The following is a 20,277-nucleotide window of genomic DNA, read 5'->3' on the forward strand; positions in this document are numbered from 1 at the left end:
ACAATAAGTTCCTAAATATTGTTCACGCCTTATTTTAGAAATCGGATAGACAGATATTTTCGAATTCACCCAATGATTACGACAAAAGCAGACAACAGGAACCATTACCATGATATTCAATAAAAATGATTCATTAAAATTCATGTTTGAAGTTGAAAACTAGGTACCAGATATGTATCAAGACATACAAATTTGAGAAAACTCTGCCCCGTCATCAAAACAGACAAAAAAATGTATCAAAAAAATGAAAAAAAAAAAAATTACTAATATAAAAACATGCCGGATGTGGCACAAAACACCCTACAACAATCTTTTGGAAAACATCATCAGGCACAATTTATAAAATCTAAACCATTTGTCTTGATCACAAACAAGTGTTTAACATATTTTTTAGATTATCATTAAGAACTTATATTAGCCTTATGCAATTCTAACACACACACGCGGCCACGACCGTTGAGAATGTGTCAATTTGTGTGGGTGGAATTAATTAGTTTCCTCATTTGTTTATTAAAATGTTATAAGAACAATAATAATTTAGAAAAAAATAAAACTTAATCGGAGAACACACTTTGTGAGACTTGTGACTTAACTGATAAATTAATTTATTATTCAAAATGTGCCAACACATTTAAATTTTTTAAATTCCAATACAAAATACTGGAATATGTATAGATTTTTAAACAAAACAAAAGAAAAAATATCTTACTTTAATTGATAGTACACTCGGCGTCTTAATTTTATATGAAAAATAATAAAATAAAAAAAAAACACAACTTCATTAGTGGATAAAGAAAAAAAAATAACAACCATAACTGCAGTGAGAGAGAACTTAATTAATTAAAAAATAATATCAAAACTACTACGCATTACACTACATTCTATAGTTTACACAATTATTTGTTTTTGTTTTTTGCTTTTCATATTTTTTTCTTTTTTGTTTAAACTAATTTTTGTTTTCTTTTAATTTAATAGTAATTTAATTGTCTTATATAACTAAAGTCCTTTGGATGTTTTGCTTGCTGTTGGATTTGTTAGTTTTAGTATTTTTTGTTTTGTGTTTTGTTATTGTATTTGAGATACACAACACAACACTACTTGCTATTGGTTCCTTAGCCATATTTTATTTATTTTTCGGTAGATGACGCTTCATATGCAATGCAAGATGATCACTCCTGGCAAAACTTCGTTCACAAACAATACATTTGAATGGTTTTGCACCGGTGTGTTTGCGATAATGGCGGGTTAGTTCATCAGAGCGGGCAAATCGCCATTCGCATTCAGGCCATTGGCAGGTATATGGCTTTTCACCTGGAAATAAACACAAAAAAATAACTTTGAAAAAATTTAATATAAAAATGTGTAAAAGACTTAAAATTTGCATTGAAAAGTTTTTGATAGTAAACCTATTGTTTTAGCGATCAGGCCTTATCAAAAGCAAGAGTATGAAATATTGAAAGATTGTCGAGATTCTCTGGGATGACAAACTTATTGAACTGATTAGCAAAATGTCAATCAAATCAAAGAATTTGAGCTTGGAAATCGGTGATTGAGTAAGGAAGACCGGTTTGAAAGACCATTTAGTCAAATCTCATTTGGTTTCACAACCACTAAATTATTGTTATCGTACTTTTTGCCAAAAACTCAAAGCATATCACTTTGGCAACCCCCGTATTCATTTGATTAAGCACCATGTGACTCCTTATTAAATCGATTCGAGGAAGGAATTGATATTTTTTATAAGGACTTTTCAAATTAACTATCAGAAATAAAAATAGTTAAAAAATATAATTATTCTAACTGAAAAGAGCCCTGAGATATAAAAGGACACCAAATTCAAAGATTGTTTTTAAATTTTAAGTGATTAAATTTCAGTTGTTTCGCAAGGAAATTTCAACAGTTTTACCAATTCAATGATTGATTTTCTTATTTCACTTTTACTGGAAAATAGTGTTTTTTGAGTTGTGTCTCAACGTACGATATGACACATGTTATTAAGTAAATTTTTGATGCAGAACCTAATGACATCATAATCAAATTAGATTATCTTAAGAGAAGTTATTGCCAATTTAACGTTAAGGGTGCTTAAAATATAACCAAAACCCTTGTGAAAAAAAACATGATAGATACACTGATGAAATTCGGAATAAAGGCTTATAGGCCAGGGTCGATAGTTTTAGAAACCAAAAAAAATCATAGTAGAATAAAACCCATTGGTAAAAGAGGTGAATGATATTAGAGGAAAAATAAATTACAGGCCATCCGAGTTCAGGAAGTGGGTGGGTTGTGTTTTTTTAATGGTAGAAAATGGTATATCTCGATTTCCGGGAAAACTACAAGTCCTATGGAAAAACTTTGTATGGCAAAGTTGTAGGTAATAAAAAGATCTACAACTTTTGTATTACCTAACAATTTTTTCACATAACTTCAAAATTTAGGTGAAAAATTTAAAAAAACCACGTTTTTGGTTTTTTATTTTTATCTTTTTCAAAAAAAAGTTTTTTTTTTTTTCTACGAAATTTGGTGAATTTTACTTTATTATGTCCCAAATACGCTGCAATTTATTTGATTTAAAATATTTATTTGTTCACCTTATTTTGACTAAATATAAAAAAAATACCCTTATTTTGAATCGCAAATTCACGTGTCAAAATATCAGCTTTTTTCAAAAAGTCGGTGGGCATTTTGTTCGTTGAAATATCTGCTTTCAGATGGTGTAAGAAAAAATTTATACTAGTACACTATAGTACATTTTCTCGGAAAATGCAAAAAATGAAAAAAAGCTTGAATTCGAAAATTTTTTCTTATCATGATTTAAAATGTTGGCCTATTTATTAAAATTTACACTTTAAGTACCTACTGAAAAACCGTAAGATTTCATCTTGCATTTATAAATCTTATGGTTTTTGAGTAATTAAAGTGTAATTTTTTTCATTTTTATCATATTTACCTCCTTTTCCAATGGGTTTCATCCTACTATGATTTTTTTTTTACTTTTTAATGTTTTTCAAGGCTTCGGCATTGGTCTATTAAGTCCTTAAAAATATTTTTAGTCAGCGGGCGTTTCTTTGGAGATTGAGTTATGTGTGTGAAAGAAAACTTGCTAAAAAGTTTCGTTTGCAATATAAAATTAAGAATTGAAACAGTCTACAAAATAATCTTGAGTGTTTTTTCTTAGAAAAGATGAAAGGACCCGGCATAAAATGTATGGATTTGAGTTCCAGGTGGGTTTGTCTGAATTTTTGACATGTTTTTCTTGCGGTCCTCCTGATTTGGAACTTAGTGGACAGTTTCGAGATATAATGGAAAGAAAGTCTCAGAAATGGGATATTATCATGAATTTCATTATGAAAAAAAAATGCTCTGAAAAGAGGTCTGACTATTAAAACAAACTAAAAAAAGCATGAAAAATAAAATAAAAATGATCCTGGATCCTCTGACCCTAGAAAAATTCTTTATACCTTCTTGAAAACGCTATTTAATGCTGACAAGTACCGCATCAAACGTTTTCTTTTAAGACTATACCTAATCAAATGACCTCATAAGTCAACATATTGATACCTTCCCATAAGAATGTATTAAGCAAGATTTTTTTTTGTAATGCCTTTTTGATGAAGAAATATACTATGAGGTAAGTGTTTTGGTACCATTTTGGTTGTTCTATCATGTATGCAAATGAAAACTAAAACTGTGCACCCTATACATTTCCTCACTAGAATAATATTGTTTTTTACGTTTCCTGAACAATTTTAGAACTGTCGCTTAATACATTCTTACGGGTTACGGGAAGGTAGGTATCGATATATTTAACCATCGTTGAGCGCCATCTAGCGTCAAAATAAAAATCTGAAAAGTTTAGGGGATTTCTTTTTTATTATTAAGAAATATTTTTTTTATTTGAACTTGATTCTCTGAAAATAATTAAAAAACGAACGCGCTAATAATGTACATACCGGGTTCAAATTAAGTTTTATGTTGACGCTTTAGATCGATGGATTTTTAGTCACAGACGTGTAAAAAGTTCCCAGAACCATTCGAACCATTGCTGTCCCATAATAATTAATTTCTACCCACGAAATGTAATGGCCCAATTATTCTTATTGTTAAGTCACAATGCTGAAAACAAGCTTAAACACAAAAATGTACGAATTACTGCATCAAAAATGTATTTCTTAAGATACACTTCCTTTTCAACTTCATCATTCACCATTAATTGAGATATACTATTTATTGTACAATGATGAAGTTCCATGACAAAGTGGCACTTCTTGCTGTCAGAGTGCCGTCATGCCTCCGACATTGACTTGAAAATAAGTCATGAACTGAATCAATTACATCAATTAATTTAATCTTCACTTTCCATGCGATGTGATGATGCGCACTCTGAGTGTAGTGTAGTTCACTATAGACAATAATTATATTATACCTAAACAAAGAGACCCCCAGGAAGAGATGTTGATGTACGAGAATAGATGACTATTAAGTTCCAAAGCGATATTTTTTTTCCATTCAACTTGAATCATCTCATCGCAAAAAAATTAAACTCTCTAACGTTGGTATAACCGATCAATTTGAAAACCTATAATTTTCCTATTATTCACTGAATAATGTCATGATCAAATGGATATTTCTAATGTTTTTCCGAATAGAGTCGATGGAGTGGTGTATTAAGTGCGGAGGGGCTTGATGACAGAGGAAATTCATCGATATCGAATTTGCACGATTGAAGCTTAATTGGGGTGGTGGATATAGTATTTCTGAATCAAAAGAAAAAAAAAATTAAATTAAGGAAAAACGAGAACTAATACATTGACAATTGAAAAACTTTAACGGCACAAGTTATTGGTAAAAAAATATTTCATTTTGATTTTGATTTCTTTTTTTTATTTATCGAAATAGCACGGTCTCGGAATTACTCCGTTTATGGAAAGAAAATTGCACTTCTTTGTCGGCGGAGGTGGCATGGCGGCATAGTCGTGCTGCCACCCGTCCCGGTGCTCCACTTAAAATTCCTTTGCCTAAATGCAAGTACAAGTAACAACACCGCCAACTTTGAGATCGCAGTGCCGGATTGTCAACTAGGCAAAGCAGGAAATTATTATTTATTAGCCTTCAAAGTTTGTAGGTTCCATTTATTCAGTTTCATGAAAGGCTCAATTGAGAGTTGGTATTGAAAAATGTTGCTGATACTCAGAATGTTTGAGTTTCCAGTATTTCCGGTAACTTAACTTCAAGAATTCACTTAGAACTGAGCCAGAAAAATATTGATTTTGAAACATCAGGTCGCTATAACTCTGAGCAATATCAAAATGTTGGTTAAATTATGACTTACATATATTACTGACAAAGTATTCAATTATTCACATTGTTCTTCCAATACTTGAAATATTAAACTGAGATCTTCGTCAAACTTGCACGTTTTTGTTTTTTCTAAAATTAACAGTTATATTGGCCTAAGGCCTCTTTATAAAACTGTCCGGCCTTGTGTATAGACTAGTACCCACAACCCCATTGCCATTTGAAGATTGAAACAATTTTCACATTCCGATCTGCTGACAAAATAATCAACCATACGCGGTAAATGGTTAAAGATACACATGTATCTATATGTATCTAAATGCTATGTTGGAGATAATTTACGCTCGCTTTGCAACGGCACCTGGTGATGCTAGCAGGGCTGGCAAAATAGATGTTGATGACGGCGACGACTACGACGACGACTACGTTATGATGACGGGAGGGTGGTGGTGATGATGGTAGTGTTGAAGGTGGTTAGGCTTCATTATATTCGTACCCCACGATCAATTCATATTTTTTGTGTGCGCCAACACCATGAGAGAGCTCCTTCGTCGAACGATGGATCATGGTAAGCCTAAGCCATATATGAGAACGCTATCCGTTGTTGGTCTGTTCCCGATTGAGACCAATTACATTATTTACCAAATGAACGAACGAACGCATAATCACAATTGAAGCCGCCTTCCGATACTATTTGGCCCTCTTATTTTTTTAAAGTTTTAGTGTGTAACCGAGTGTGAGTGTATATTTGAATGGTTTTGTAATTGTCGAAGCGTTTATTGTTTCTGAGAAATGATACTATTGTGAATTATCTTCGTCTCTAAAGGGGACGACATACCAAAGACTGTATTTTATTTATTAAAAAGATTTGTGAAGCGCTTACAGCTGAAGAAGGAAAAACCATTTTCATTTTCCACTGCAAATTATAAGGTGAAAAATCAAATAATAAGACGTTTGGTATTGATTGTAATTGAACTTGCATCATCGAAACTTGCAATTTAGGCATTGTTTTTGAATCAAATGGACTTTAGGAATGTGTGATACATTTTATAGTAAGTTTTTATATTATTTTAAGCAAAATTACTTCAGATTGTTCAAATTAATTAGGGTGAGTTATAGATTAGGTCAAAATAATTTAAAGAGGTTGGTTAAAAAAAGGACGATAAGGGTACAAAAATACCAAGAGATAACACAAATAATTAAAGAGTTATTTGTCTACTCTACATACATGTATCCTCTTTTAAAATAAATACTTGGGGGATTATGTTACAATTGGTTATATCAATATTTAAAATTATGCGCTTATGTTTGTGCCAATGTCTGTCAAGTTAGTTGAACTTCCTAGAACACATTCGTTCTTTGATACACGATGATACACGATGACAAAGAAATTTTATTCTTACAGTTTTGACAAATAAACTGAGTCCGATGCAGTATCACACGTCGTTATTGCGGGAAAAAAGGCTCGCTGGAAAAAGGCAGCGTTGCCGCATGTCGTTGTGATTACAGCTGAAAGAATTAAATAGATGTTTCACCATGCGTCTAAAAACGCATGCACTGGCCTAAGTATGATTGTCTCAAGCTGAACTTTCAATATCATAAACTTTTTGTAGAAATCAGCTGGTCTTAAGTAGGTACATTCTTCTTATAAAAGCTATTTCAAAATCGACCAAGCATCTTCCTTTCAAAATATTAATTAAATGCATATTCAATAAGCCACTCAGTTCAGAGTTCTTTTACTGAGAAAATATTTCTTAAAGAAAAGGTTCAGTCGAGAAAAGATCACTTTTTGAACACCAATTCTGACTGGCAGTTATTTTTACTTATCTAAACAGCTGCCTTGTTCTGCTCACAGGATTTAGAATATATATTTATGTTTGGAGTTTTCAAGGAGATAATAAGTGCGATCTCCCCTTAATAATTGGAAAAAATTCTTTAAGGCATTGACTTGGCATTGAGTTGTTTCTGGTTAATTCGAAATGCTTGTTGATTTATCAACTATTATTTTTATTAAAAAAAAAAAAATACTTCCATTTTTTTTCCTAAAGATTTCTAATATTAAATAAAATCAATGAGTTAATTTTTTTAATAATGTTTTTTTTTGTCAGGAAGTCATGTTTTGTCTCTAATGTTAGTGGGAGTTTTTGATCTACTTTTTAAATTTTTAAGTGCACGTTTTCAAGGATTTTCAACAATACTGTGGATTATATTCAATGTAACGTTCTGTCACAATTAATTTCAAGGTTTGGATAAAAAAAGTTGGACAATCATTTCTACCTATAATGTCATAATTATGTTACTTGCTATAACAACATTATACTTTTCAAAAGTTAAATTGAAGTTAATTCAAATTGGTCAACTGCTACAAAAAGGTCATAAGCCGTTTTTAGTTAAAAATACATATATCCTATCAAAAGACAATACTGGATAGTTTTAGTTAAGTCAAGGTCTTCCAGTTTGATGGAATCGTATGTAGACGTATGTTTGAATTCGTTTCTTAAATGAGTAATTTCTAGGTTCCGCTTTGAAGTGTACCTAAGTTATTTTGTTCCTGGAATCCACAAGCTCTGCAATTGTTAAACTAAGGTGACATTCAAACCAAAATTAATATTTTTTAATTTAGATATTTTTTAGGCTTATTTTCTGATAATCGAATCGATGAACGTTTTTCCTTTGAAGTTTTCAGAAATAACTGCAACCTGGGTGATTTTTTCACAATTTTTCTTATTTTTATTTAAATCAAAAATCTTTTGGAGCTGGGAAACAAAAATTTAATAAATAATTTGTTCTATTTCTTTCAAATGTTCAAATAACTCATATAGGTATATTAAAAATCTGTTTCTTTCACAATCATGATTGTTGGTTTCACATCATAGGGATAGTTATGCATGAATGTTGATTCTAATATGAAAAAATAATATATGTATCAAATATCGTTCTGTATAAAAATTAAAAAAGTTCTTACAAAAAATCCACTTTTGCTTGTACAAATAAAAAAAATGTATTACAAACAAAAGAGTTGACGTCCGAACTTGTTTTTGAGTTTTTTCCTTGTTTCAATGATTATTATCATTGCAACATAATTGCTTAATCCATATTAAATATAGGTGTAACTGTGACAAATTAATTATTGTTTTTTATTCCTCTAACCATTACTTCGACATTTAACTTGTATATTTTTATCAATTAACTTTTTTTTCCTGGAAAAACATCAAGCAAAAAAAGTTGCTCATAAATCCATAAAAAAGAAACCTACTATGCAATAAAAATACGAAAGATTATGTTAAAGTATATGCTTTGAAAGGCATAAAATCACGTTGGTTAAACATGAATTTTACGCCTACGGGGATTAAAGTTAATCGGGCCTAAATGATAGAATTAATATCACATAAATTGTTTATAAGCGCGCTCATCGTAATGATAAATGCGTTGAAAGGATAAATATATGTATATCGGCTACCAAATTGTGTGGTTGACGCACCTTGGGTTAAAAACTACATAATTTATTAAAAAAAAAAATACACTGCTGTGTAAAAATATATTTTTTGTGTGATGATTCTACGTCATTTATAATATGATAATTTTTGACTTATATGTAATTTCAATTGAATTCGAGATGTTACAAACTTTAAGGCTAAAGTAGAAATCTTTGACTTTATCTGATCAATTCGTGCATATTTCTGGTAAAAAGCTAAGCCCAGCTCTATTAATGAAATATAATATATAATAAAAAAATGCTTTGCAAAATTCTAATAAGGAAAAAAGTGTTTACATAACACTGTACTCTGTGAAAGCTCCATACACTAACTTGACAGGGACACCCTAATTATACGAAGTGCTCGCCAAACTTTACTCAACATTAATTGGTCATCAATTAAAACACAGATTCATGTACACGCGATATACATGACCAACAACCAAATCGGTCGTAAAATCGAAATATCCATTTTGTCTATTTCGCACGACTATAGGACGGTCCCACCTAAAGTGGGCTCTTTTTCAAGTCTTTTTGGATTTCAGTTATAAATAATTGTCGATCACAACATGAACACTGGATTACTGTCGAGTCGTTGTTTTCTAAAAGGTTTTTTTTTTTTAATGTCTGAATGCCTGCTATACCGGCAATAAAGGAAATTCATGTTCAACTGACCGCACGTGAATTGTGCGGAGGAGGTGATTGTGACGTTTCCCTAAATAGGCTTTGATCTGAGATATCAAAACCATAAAAATGATATACTCAAGCGCGGCTCATTATTAAGTTTGATGTGATTTCTTCGAATGATTAGGGCAGCGCAGCACTGAGACTGAGAGAGGAGTTGTCCATCAAGATTTTCAGCACAGTCGAGACAATTTTTATCTTATTGAGTCTGACTTTTGTTATTTTTTTTATATTTAATGCTCGACCACAACACAATAATCGTTTGGGGCTCTCCATTAGGCGATTATCTTGGTAATAAGAAACCTTGAGAGTATGTATGTACTGTACGTTGTTGTTATGTCGCTATTGTTAAACCTTAATTACCGGTTCGATTGTCGTCTTAAGTGCGGCTGTCATCGTTTTTATTTGTTTTCTTGTCGAACTTACTAACTTACTAAATTATAAGCTTTGGAGTCTTTCTCAATATTTATAAGAGGGCTCTTTGTTGTGGGAGTTAGCCGTCTAATTGTGCTTCTGTCAAAATGTCTAAATGATAGACTCTATAAGTCGTTGGCTTTGAGTAAGTAAATCATAGAAATGAAAATAGTTTATTTTGCGAAACTTTGTGTAATAGTTATCGGTGGATGTGTGTATTGTCATTCAAACGGAATGAGTGATTGACTGCAAGGAGAGAGAGAGAATAGTTATTCTAGGTTATGTTTCTTGTTTTGCCAGCCTGAGGCTTAAATAGTTGGAGTTATAATTGTGATGAATGTTGTTTGGTTGCACTGACAAGGAGCTTGAATTGTTGATTATAATTTGAAAATGATTTATTGAATGGAACCAAGTTTTGTTGTTGTTAACAATCGCTAAGTCTATTGAAAAGTCCCTTAAAATTGATTAAGTGGACGTATTCGAACTTTTCAAAAATGATGCATTTCTTGGTCATATTTCCAAAGGAAAAAAATTACTTATTCAGTGACCTGACCCTTAGCAGTCTAACTTCATAAAAATTGCTTCCAATATATTGAAAAACTACAAGTCTACTGAATAAATTTTTTTTTGCATTTCACTCTCTTTAATAATGTACGAGGTCATTGTGGCGCCTTAATGCTGCTGATTGGGTCTATAATAATCATTGACACTTGGTTGGACACTTGGACACATATATTGTTAATAGTGCTTCTGGGCATTTCAAAATGTTTGTCAGCTACCACGATGGGGCTACTGATGCTGGGTGATGGTGATGATGATGAAGAACAAACAGACACCATAAGTGGCACTTGGATACTGTGTAATCACCGACACGCATGTTGTGGCGCGGACTATTCTAATGGGTTACTAATGGGCTTCACTAAAGTGCCCCTTGGGCTAGTTCAAGTCAAATGAAAACTTCATTAAATGAAAGTCGCCCCAAGATAATCAAGAGAAGAGACACATATCTGATGTGTGGTCATGAGAGCTATAGGCGTCTTGGTGAAGAAACTTGCGGATTGAAATACTTCTTCTGTTTTGAGCTTGTGCACTCTGATGATCTGAAGAAGTAGGTTTAAGACATGGCGTTAGTTGTTGTGTTTGTGTGTTAAGTGCAAGTGATCGTTTCTAATTTGTGTGACTTTAAAATTGTTGATGGATCAGGGTGTGTGCGTGTGAGAAGTGAAAATTATATATGATGTTAAGCGTTTAAGATGGATGTCACTTTAGTTGTGTTTATTGATCTTTAGATGGAACTTTTTTTTAACTAGGGATATTGATGATGTATTTGCATGAAAAGGGAATTAAAACGACAATAAAGTACTTTAAATGACCAAAATGAGTTTTGTTGATCAATTGCGGAATGAGCTTCGATTTGAACCGTTTAATTTTTGACCACTTTTACTCAATCAAAATTGAAACATTTTGCTTTTATGAATTAAAAATTTCCAAAAAATTATATGGTTTTAAAGCAAAATTTATGTACCTACGAAGAATATACAAATTTAATAAGAAGTAACATCGCCATCATGTCTGTCTGAGCCTTTCATTCATTCAGCATTCAACATCAACAGGGTCATGGAACGTTTTGATCAAAAATTTTAATTATTTATGAAGTTATGGACATTATATTGAATTCTTATTCAATGATGTATTCTTTTCTTATCGCATGGATTAAATAGTCAAAGGTTTAAACAAAAGCACAAGTTCGTGCAAAAAAAAAAAAAACCAGTCGTGCAATATTATTTTCAAAATTATCATTTTGAGCTTTGTGAAATTCTTTTCAAATAAAATTATTTTTAATGTTTCAATAAATCAAATAAAATTTTTTCATTATAATAAATATAAATAAAAGTGCCAATAAAACCACTTCAAGTTCAATAAATAAATCAAATATATTATTCAATCGTGATCGTTAAAAAAGCATTTAATAAAAATACTTAATTAGCTGCACTTGTCTAAGAAACGAATGGAAACTATAAATTCTTTATTTTAACAGTTTTTTTTTATTGGCAGTGATTTTCTAAAGAAAAATCATTAATACAAGCAGTTTAAAGTCTTCTGTATCGAATTAAAGCTTTCCTAAATTGAATTTATGCTTAGTTTAAATTTAAAAAAAAGGAAACAAAACATAGTTTGTTACTTGACCTTGGAGCAATAATATTTGGGTTCTTTTGTTTCATTAAGGAAATATGGCTTGTTTTAAACTTTAATTTAGAGTTAAATACAAAATTTTAATCAGTTGTTTCCTGATTAAGCAAAAATACTAATTTATTTTCACACAACCTACGCCTCTATTCTTATAGCTAAGGCTTATTAAAGACTCTTTCCATGTCAGATTAAAAATACAATAATTAACAAATTAGGTCCAATTTTTAATTTTGAGAAAATAAAATTTTTACTTCAAAATAACATTTATGTAGATGATAGAGATTAATTAAAAATTGGTTTATGATTTTAAGAACCAACAAAATGAGTGAAACCTGTTTTTAAGGGGGGAAATCCCTCTGGAAATTTTTATTTTTGCATTATATTTTTTGTTGCCTTAAAAATTCATTTATCAACCGAAGAAACTATTTTCAGTGGTCTAAGCCTTAAATGAAGTCTCAAAAGCCCCTAGATAGTCCCGAAATCCATGCCTTCCGAACCTACCACAGTACGAAAACGAAAACTTTAAACGCTTTTTCCTCGAAACGCGTTTTGTTCCGCGATGTGCAACGTAACTCAAAAACTAATGAAGCTATCGACTTGAAATAAATTGCAAATTACTCTTTAATTTATTGGCCATTGCATGAACCTAAAAGTTCAATAAAATTTTTACAATAAATATTTTTTTTAGCAATTTGTTTATAAAAAAACATTGTGTTTTTTCGTTTTTTTAGTCTCTTATTTTTATTTTACGCTTTTTTTTTCTAATTTTAGGTTCATGCAATGCGTATAAAAATGTTTTATTGTAAAAAAAAGTTTCTTTTTTGATTACAAATAATTTTCTGGGCCTGGGCATTGCACGGCGCAAAGTCGAGGCGTCAACTTTAAAGAGCTGTAGAGCCGCCATTTTGTTTTTTTTTGTACTTCAAAAAAATTGTATCAATGCTTCATAATATTAATGCTTTCGGTTTTCCAAAAAAATTATTAAAAAAGCTGCCGTCCAGAGGGATTTCCCCCCTTAATATCGAAAGAAAGTTTCCTTATTATAGACAATTTTATTTTATCGATCTCGATGCGCCGCTTAATCTTCTATTTTAAAGTAAAAGCAAGTACTTAGACAAATTTTTTGTTTTATTTTTTGTTTTGATCGCACCAACTATAGAGCCACGGGATGCTTCCTGATAATTAATTAATTTTATTAAATTGGGTGATGAATATCATGTTTCAGTAAAAAGGAAATTTCAAGGCCTTCGAATGCAGATGGATGAAACAATTTATGCTCTAGCTGCTTTCATTCATTGAACTAGATGCGTTTCAACATAAAGTATTTTAATTAAAGGTTTTTATTAACGATTTAAAACTGACAGACTTTCCCTACGCTTTTGCCAAAAACTACATCAAATGTTGGATGACAACGAAATTGTACAAAATTCATTTCTATGCAAGAAAAATTGTCGGATATGACTCGAATCAGAAAATTCTTCATTGGAAAGAAATTCATCCAGTTCGATTCACAGAACAAGAGTGTGTTAATTTATTTATTTGCTCAATAGTGTTTCGCAAAAAGAGTCACTAAAACAAAAATATGAAGAGATATCCTTTTTGAGAAACATCGGCAGATTAGCTTTTTATGCCAACGTTCCGATACGGTCTAAGAAGAAATGAAAAAACTTATTATACACTAGGGTGTGTCAAAATGCTAAACTATGAAATTTTCAAGTATAATAGCTTTTAAAAGTTGCATTGCTTATTAAAATTAAATTCTGCTTCTGTTAAATTTTCATTTTTATTAAACCTTTGGCTCGCTCAAAATATAGGAGGAAATCGAAGAAATTTGGAATTTTAGAGATTTTTGAAATACGTATACTTTTTTTTTAACTGCGCCGTGATTTCTCGTGATATATTATTACAAGAAAAAACTTTTAAGCTTATATTTTCTGAAACTGAACACTTAGTAAAGAAGCTGCAAAATAATAAGCGAAGGAAAAAAAATCATTTTTTCATATAAAATCGTTTTTTTCTTAACTACTTCAACCGATTTGAGCGAGATAAAGACGAACGATATTATAATACTTTTTTACATATTATTAAACCATAGACCCTAATACAACTTTTGACCACTATTACATTACAAAATTAGAGTACTTTTTTTCGGCCATACATAGTAACACACCCAGGGGCGGACTGGCCCACCGGGCAACCGGGATTTTTCCCGGTAGGCCCTCGAACAAGAAGAAAATTTTTAAAAGCACTTGAAATTCTATTTTGTAAAAGAAAACTTTCTCATAAAATGCTCGGTTGCTAGTCAATATAAACATATTGTGGCCTCCTATAAATCTTTCGGGGTCCACAGAATTATTTTTGTGCCCCTTTTATTAAATGTAGGCCCCCTATAGATCTTTGAAGGCCCACCGAATTTTGTTTGTTGCCCTTTCATTAAATATAGGCCCCCTATAGATCTTTGAAGGTCCACCGAATTTTGTTTGATTTTGTTTGTGGCCCTTTAGTCAATGTAGGCCCTCTTTCGATCTTTCAAGGTTCACAAAATTATGCTTGTGGCCCTTTTAGTAAATGTAGGGGGCCTCCTATTGATCTTCCGAGGTCCACAGAATTATGTTTGTGGCCCTTTTATTAAATGTAGGCCCCCTATAGATCTTTGAAGGCCCACCGAACTTTGTTTGTGGCCCTTTAGTCAATGTAGGCCTCCTTTCGATCTTTCAAGGTTCACAGAATTATGCTTGTGGTCCTTTTAGCAAATGTAGGCCCCCTATAGATCTTTGAAGGCCCACCGAATTTTGTTTGTTGCCCTTATATTAAATGTAGGCCCCCTATAGATCTTTGAAGGCCCACCGAATTTTGTTTGTGGCCCTTTAGACAATGTAGGCCCTCTTTCGATCTTTCAAGGTTCACAGAATTATGCTTGTGGCCCTTTTAGTAAATGTAGGGGGCCTCCTATTGATCTTCCGAGGTCCATAGTATTATGTTTGTGGCCCTTTTATTAAATGTAGGGCCCCTTTAGATCTTTGAAGGTCCACCGAACTTTGTTTGTGGCCCTTTAGTCAATGTAGGCCTCCTTTCGATCTTTCAAGGTTCACAGAATTATGCTTGTGGCCCTTTTAGTAAATGTAGGTCCCCTATAGATCTTTGAAGGCCCACCAATTTTGTTTGTGGCCCTTTCATTAAATGTAGGGCCCCTATAGATCTTTGAAGGCCCACCGAACTTTGTTTGTGGCCCTTTAGTCAATGTAGGCCTCCTTTCGATCTTTAAAGGTTCACAGAATTATGCTTGTGGCCCTTTAGTCAATGTAGGCCTCCTATGGATCTTTCGAGGTCCAAAGAATTATGTTTGTGGCCCTTTAGTCAATGTAGGCCTCCTATGGATCTTTTACAATAATTATTTGCCTTAGATACTCCACTTTAAAGTTCCTATCGATATGCATCCTTTTGAAATTTTTTAAATTAAAATATTGTAAAGAACTTATAGTATCGTTCATAACTGTAAGTGCTGCCGTTGTTTTTTAATAATTTTTTTTTAATTTAAATTATTTTTTTAGAAAATGGCCGTTCCCGCCTAAATGGGGGCAGATAGACCCTCCCTCCTTTCCATAATAAACAATCACTGTATTAAGCGGCCCATAGACAAGACACTTTTGGAGGAAATTTAATCTCTTTTTTTAGAGCAATATTTATGTCTTACTCAGCCCAAGAAAGAGATACAACCAAAATAACAAAAAAAAAAAAACTAAAAAAATTGAATTTTTTGATTTTCTTTAGTGTTTTTTTTTCGACTGTTTAGATACGCAAATTTTTTTCTGAATTTTTAAAAAAACATTATTCTTATAGGAAAAAAAAACATTATTCTTATAGGAAATTTAATTCTCTACAAAAAAGTTTTAAATGCGATACATAAAAATTTTGCTTTGTTTGTGAGATATATTGAGAACCCCAAAAACGGGGCTTTTGCACCCCTATCTTCAATTTTCACCCTCTCATTTAATAGCACTCCGCGGTTTTATCTTTAGAAAATAGTTTCGGGATTTAGGAGGATAAACAATATCATATGAGATCATTTTTTTTTATAAAATAATGCTTTAAATTGATAAAAATATGCTACTTGTAAAATTTGTTAAAGAAAAATGGCTTAAAAAGATCAAAAACAGTAGATTTTCAAAGTCCATATTTTATCCAATTTTAGCCGTATTTAATTTTTGTGACCATTATGTTGAAAGATAAAGTAGTATTCTCTTTTCTCCTTTATATCTAAAAATGCTCAAAGGATACAAAAAAACTATTAGTAAATATATCAAAAATGTCGTTTTTTTCCTTTTTGAATAGTTTTTTCTTAAGTTTTTTTACAATTTTTTAATTTGAAAAAAATTTAAAATTTTAAAGGATGGCTATCGATAGAAAATTTATTTAGGTATTTATTTATTGTTAATATTTTAGTGTTTGTTGCTTATTTATTCAGCAATCAGGGCCGCTTTTTCTGTTCACATTGGTCGTTTATTACTCAAGATATTGCCCGAATGGGTACTAACTATGCTGGGAAAAAACAACGACAAAAAACTGAGAAATTATGTCTCGTAAACGTATCCATCGTAATTTTTTGTAAAGTAATTTCCGAGACCCTTAGGTCAAAGCATGTAAGAAAATAAAATGCACGACTGGGTCGCACTTACTTGCTCTTGTAGTTAAAAGTATCTTTTTCTTAACCCTCTACTGCATGAATTAATATTAGCGGACGAAAAAATTAAAAAATGCTTTACCTGTGTTCTTTGGGTTGTTTCAAAACGGTTTTCATTAAAAAAAATTGTTTAAATTAATTTGTTTAAAAAATTTGTTTATAAGCTAAATTTGGCTTTGTATACATTAAGGGGTAAGAAATCTTACAAATTTTATTTATTCAGAATATGTAAAAAATACAATTAAAAACATCAAAAGATTAATATTTACCATTTAAAAACAAAATAAAGTAAAAAAAATACATTGCATTACAAAAGGTTACGAATTAATTCAAATTTGGCTCATTTTAAGACATGGAACCGAGAAAAGCAATTTGTTTTCGTCCGTTTTAAACATTTCTTCTGGTTCACATTCTTTCCACTGTCGAAGTTAGTCTTGCTCCAACATTTTCACCCACTCCCAGATCTTACAAAAACTATAAAGTAATAAAATGATTAAAAAACATTATAGGTGAGCCCCCCTCCCCAAAAATTTTAAAGGTTATGCCGCTGGAAATGAAGTGAACATGAGATACGAAGCCAAATATGGTTCCGTACTTTTTGCCCTCCCAAGACCAGGCCAATAATTTTTTTTCAACAAAAATTGGTTCATAGCTTACACAATTAGACAATCGATCAAAAATAAATTTTTAATTCCACTTTACTTTCGAAACAAACGCAGTAATTAACACTTAAAGTATGAATGTATTCTACATTTTCGATTTCAATGCACACCACTGATCGACTCACCTGTGATCATAAAATACACCTTTATTTTGTGTCGGACACACGAAAAAACTATCTCTGGGTTCTCAGAAACTTAAAGAAGAGGATTGTATTTAATCTTTAACATTTTTTTGTGACAGAGAAGAGAAAAGTGCATACAAATAGACAAAACCATATTTGGCTTCGTATGCAGTGGAGGGTTAAATATCTATTGGAATTTTAGGATTTTGTCAAGTTCCGAGAAAAAAAAATAAAAAAATATAAAGTTAAGAAATTAAATTTAAAATAGAAACTTTTTTTAAATTTAGTTTTGCATTTTTTTTTTGATGAAATATAGAAACCTAAAAAATAGGACAATTTTACTGAACAAAATTAGGGAAAATTAAAATTTTGATATTTATAAGTAGTCAAAATAAATAAAATCTGTTTTTGTAATTAATTAAACACCGTTTTGAATGACCTTTAACACAAAAGATCTATGCTATTTGATGAAAAGGAACTTTCAGAAAAAAAATTCGAAAATCGTTAAAGCCGTTTTATAAAAAAATAATTTTTTATATATAAAATTTTTCTAAAATGTTTCAAAAATATAGTTGGTATGCCATTTATAAGAAATAAAAAACGAAATTTCGATAAAATTCATCAACCCGTTTTCAAAAAATCGATTTTTCAAAAGACAGGTAGGTACCGTTAGTTTTGGCCCTAAAAAAAATTAACTTCCAAGTTTGAAAAAAATCGCTCCATTAGTTAAGGCTATAACTCGCGGTACTTACAGACGGACAGACAGACCAGAATAGCGGGACCCACTTTTTTAGCATACTCTATCATCTTAATGTCATGTCTGATTTTATCTCAAGTCCGATTATTTTTTCGAATCCTTAACTTGCCCTATAGTACCAATATCGCAAGTAAAAATGTCAATTTGTCTTCACCTTTCGAGACAAACCGGGACCAGTTATAAAATTGAATTTAATATAGCCACGGAATTCGTTAGAACATCATTTTTTAGATAATTTTATTGTGAATAAGACTGTCTTTGGCCATTTTTGGTTAAAATGAGTAAAAATGGAGCTATTAAATATAAAAGGTACCAACCTCTTTTCCAAGATGGCGGCTGCTTTCGACATCCTACCATCCCAAAAACTGACTTTTATGATAAGACATTCACCCAAATACATTCCACGAAAAAAAATTAGTCCTACCAAAAATGCGATTTGATTTAGTAATTTGCCTGGGCTATAATATCATTCTAGAACGTTGTGTTGAGATCAAATAATAATAATAACATTCTACATTAGTCAAACAAATTAATTTTCGATTAGTATTTGTATTTTTGGAAGAGGTGGACATTTATGAAAAGTGACATTCGATATATTGATATATAAAGACCTTATATTAGATATATAAAGAATACATATTTTCTTTTGACTAAACTGAAAGTAAAACCCACTTAACGTTTTAAAATTAATGTTATAAAACTTAGCCCTGTAAATTTTTTTTATTTTCAATCACTCAAATAAATTGATCCGCCTGTTCACAGATTATAGATTAATAAACGTGAAAAAACTTAATATCAAGAAACAGTTTCTGCATATCAACTTTTCTTTTTAAAAATTTTAAAAGTGAATTATGTATTTTTGGCCCTTTTCCTTAAAGTCCCGGGAGGCCCTTTGAACCCCAGTCCGCCCCTGAACACACCCTATTATACATACATCCAAGTATTCTTAAATTTAAAAAATTAAATCTCTCAAAATAATCAAATACCTACTATATTTTATATGAACACAATTTTTAATTAACTTATAATATTACTGCCCAGCAAAAGACTGATATCTGACAGTAGAATTTCTCCATATAAAATGATATCATATACTTAATATTTATGTATTGTTTTAAAAAAATCTCAACTTTAAACCATATTATTTTTATTTTATCATTCATTCTTGATTTGAGGTACTAATAAAAACAAACTTACATTTAATGATTACAAATATAAGTTCTCTTTTTTATTCCAAGCCACAACTTTTTTAATATTGTAAGAAACAACATTCGCCTATCAAGCTACTTGACATCAGTTAAGAGAAAACATAAACAAAAACTTTAATAGAACCACCCTTCAAACACATGTAAAATCCTTAAATGTATTTCTCTTAAATTTCATCCCTTACCAGTAATATTGTCCAATACAAGTTTTGTCATGGTGGATTTTTTTAAAGGATGTAATTCAGACGGTTGTTGTCCTGGTTTAACTCAATAGTTCACATATTCGCCGAAAGATGGCTTTATGTTACTATTGGGACATTCAAATACACAACCAAGTGGTTAATTGATGAATTGAATTGAAGAATAGTATACAAACATTTTTTTTTCTTTTCTTATAAGAAATTATATTTTCACCCCAAATATTGAAACTGTTTTTGACAAAATGTAATGACAATGTTCCATAAATTCTGTTAACTTTAAATCAATTCTGTTTCCAAATTATTTCCAGAAATCTTCACTTTTATTCAATGTCTCTCTTATGATCGTTAAATCTCTGACGAAAAACACACAGTCATTCAATTATCTTATGCCCCTATACAAAACTCAAATAATTTACATACACATAAATTAATTATGCAAAATACAATTTTATTACAATCATTGCATTTTAAATAATTTATCACACTAAAATCTTATATAGAAAAAAAAAAGAAAACCCATCTTAATTCTTAAATTCTAAGTATTTATTTCAAATTTAAATTATTATATATATATATATTTTTTTAATTT

General features: G+C 30.8%; 1 protein-coding gene across 1 annotated transcript in view; it reads right to left on the reverse strand.

Annotated features, from left to right (window-relative positions):
- Positions 1–876: 876 nt before the first annotated feature.
- Positions 877–20,277, reverse strand: part of LOC129912177 (dendritic arbor reduction protein 1-like) — a 185,485-nt gene continuing 166,084 nt past the window's right edge. Inside the window, exon 6 of the mRNA XM_055990321.1 lies at positions 877–1,311. Within this exon, the coding sequence (XP_055846296.1) occupies positions 1,124–1,311 (188 nt within the window). The 3' untranslated portion in view covers positions 877–1,123. The remainder of the gene's footprint in view (positions 1,312–20,277) is intronic.

The sequence above is a fragment of the Episyrphus balteatus genome, chromosome 2, assembly GCF_945859705.1.
Source record: "Episyrphus balteatus chromosome 2, idEpiBalt1.1, whole genome shotgun sequence".
Lineage (NCBI taxonomy): Eukaryota > Metazoa > Arthropoda > Insecta > Diptera > Syrphidae > Episyrphus > Episyrphus balteatus.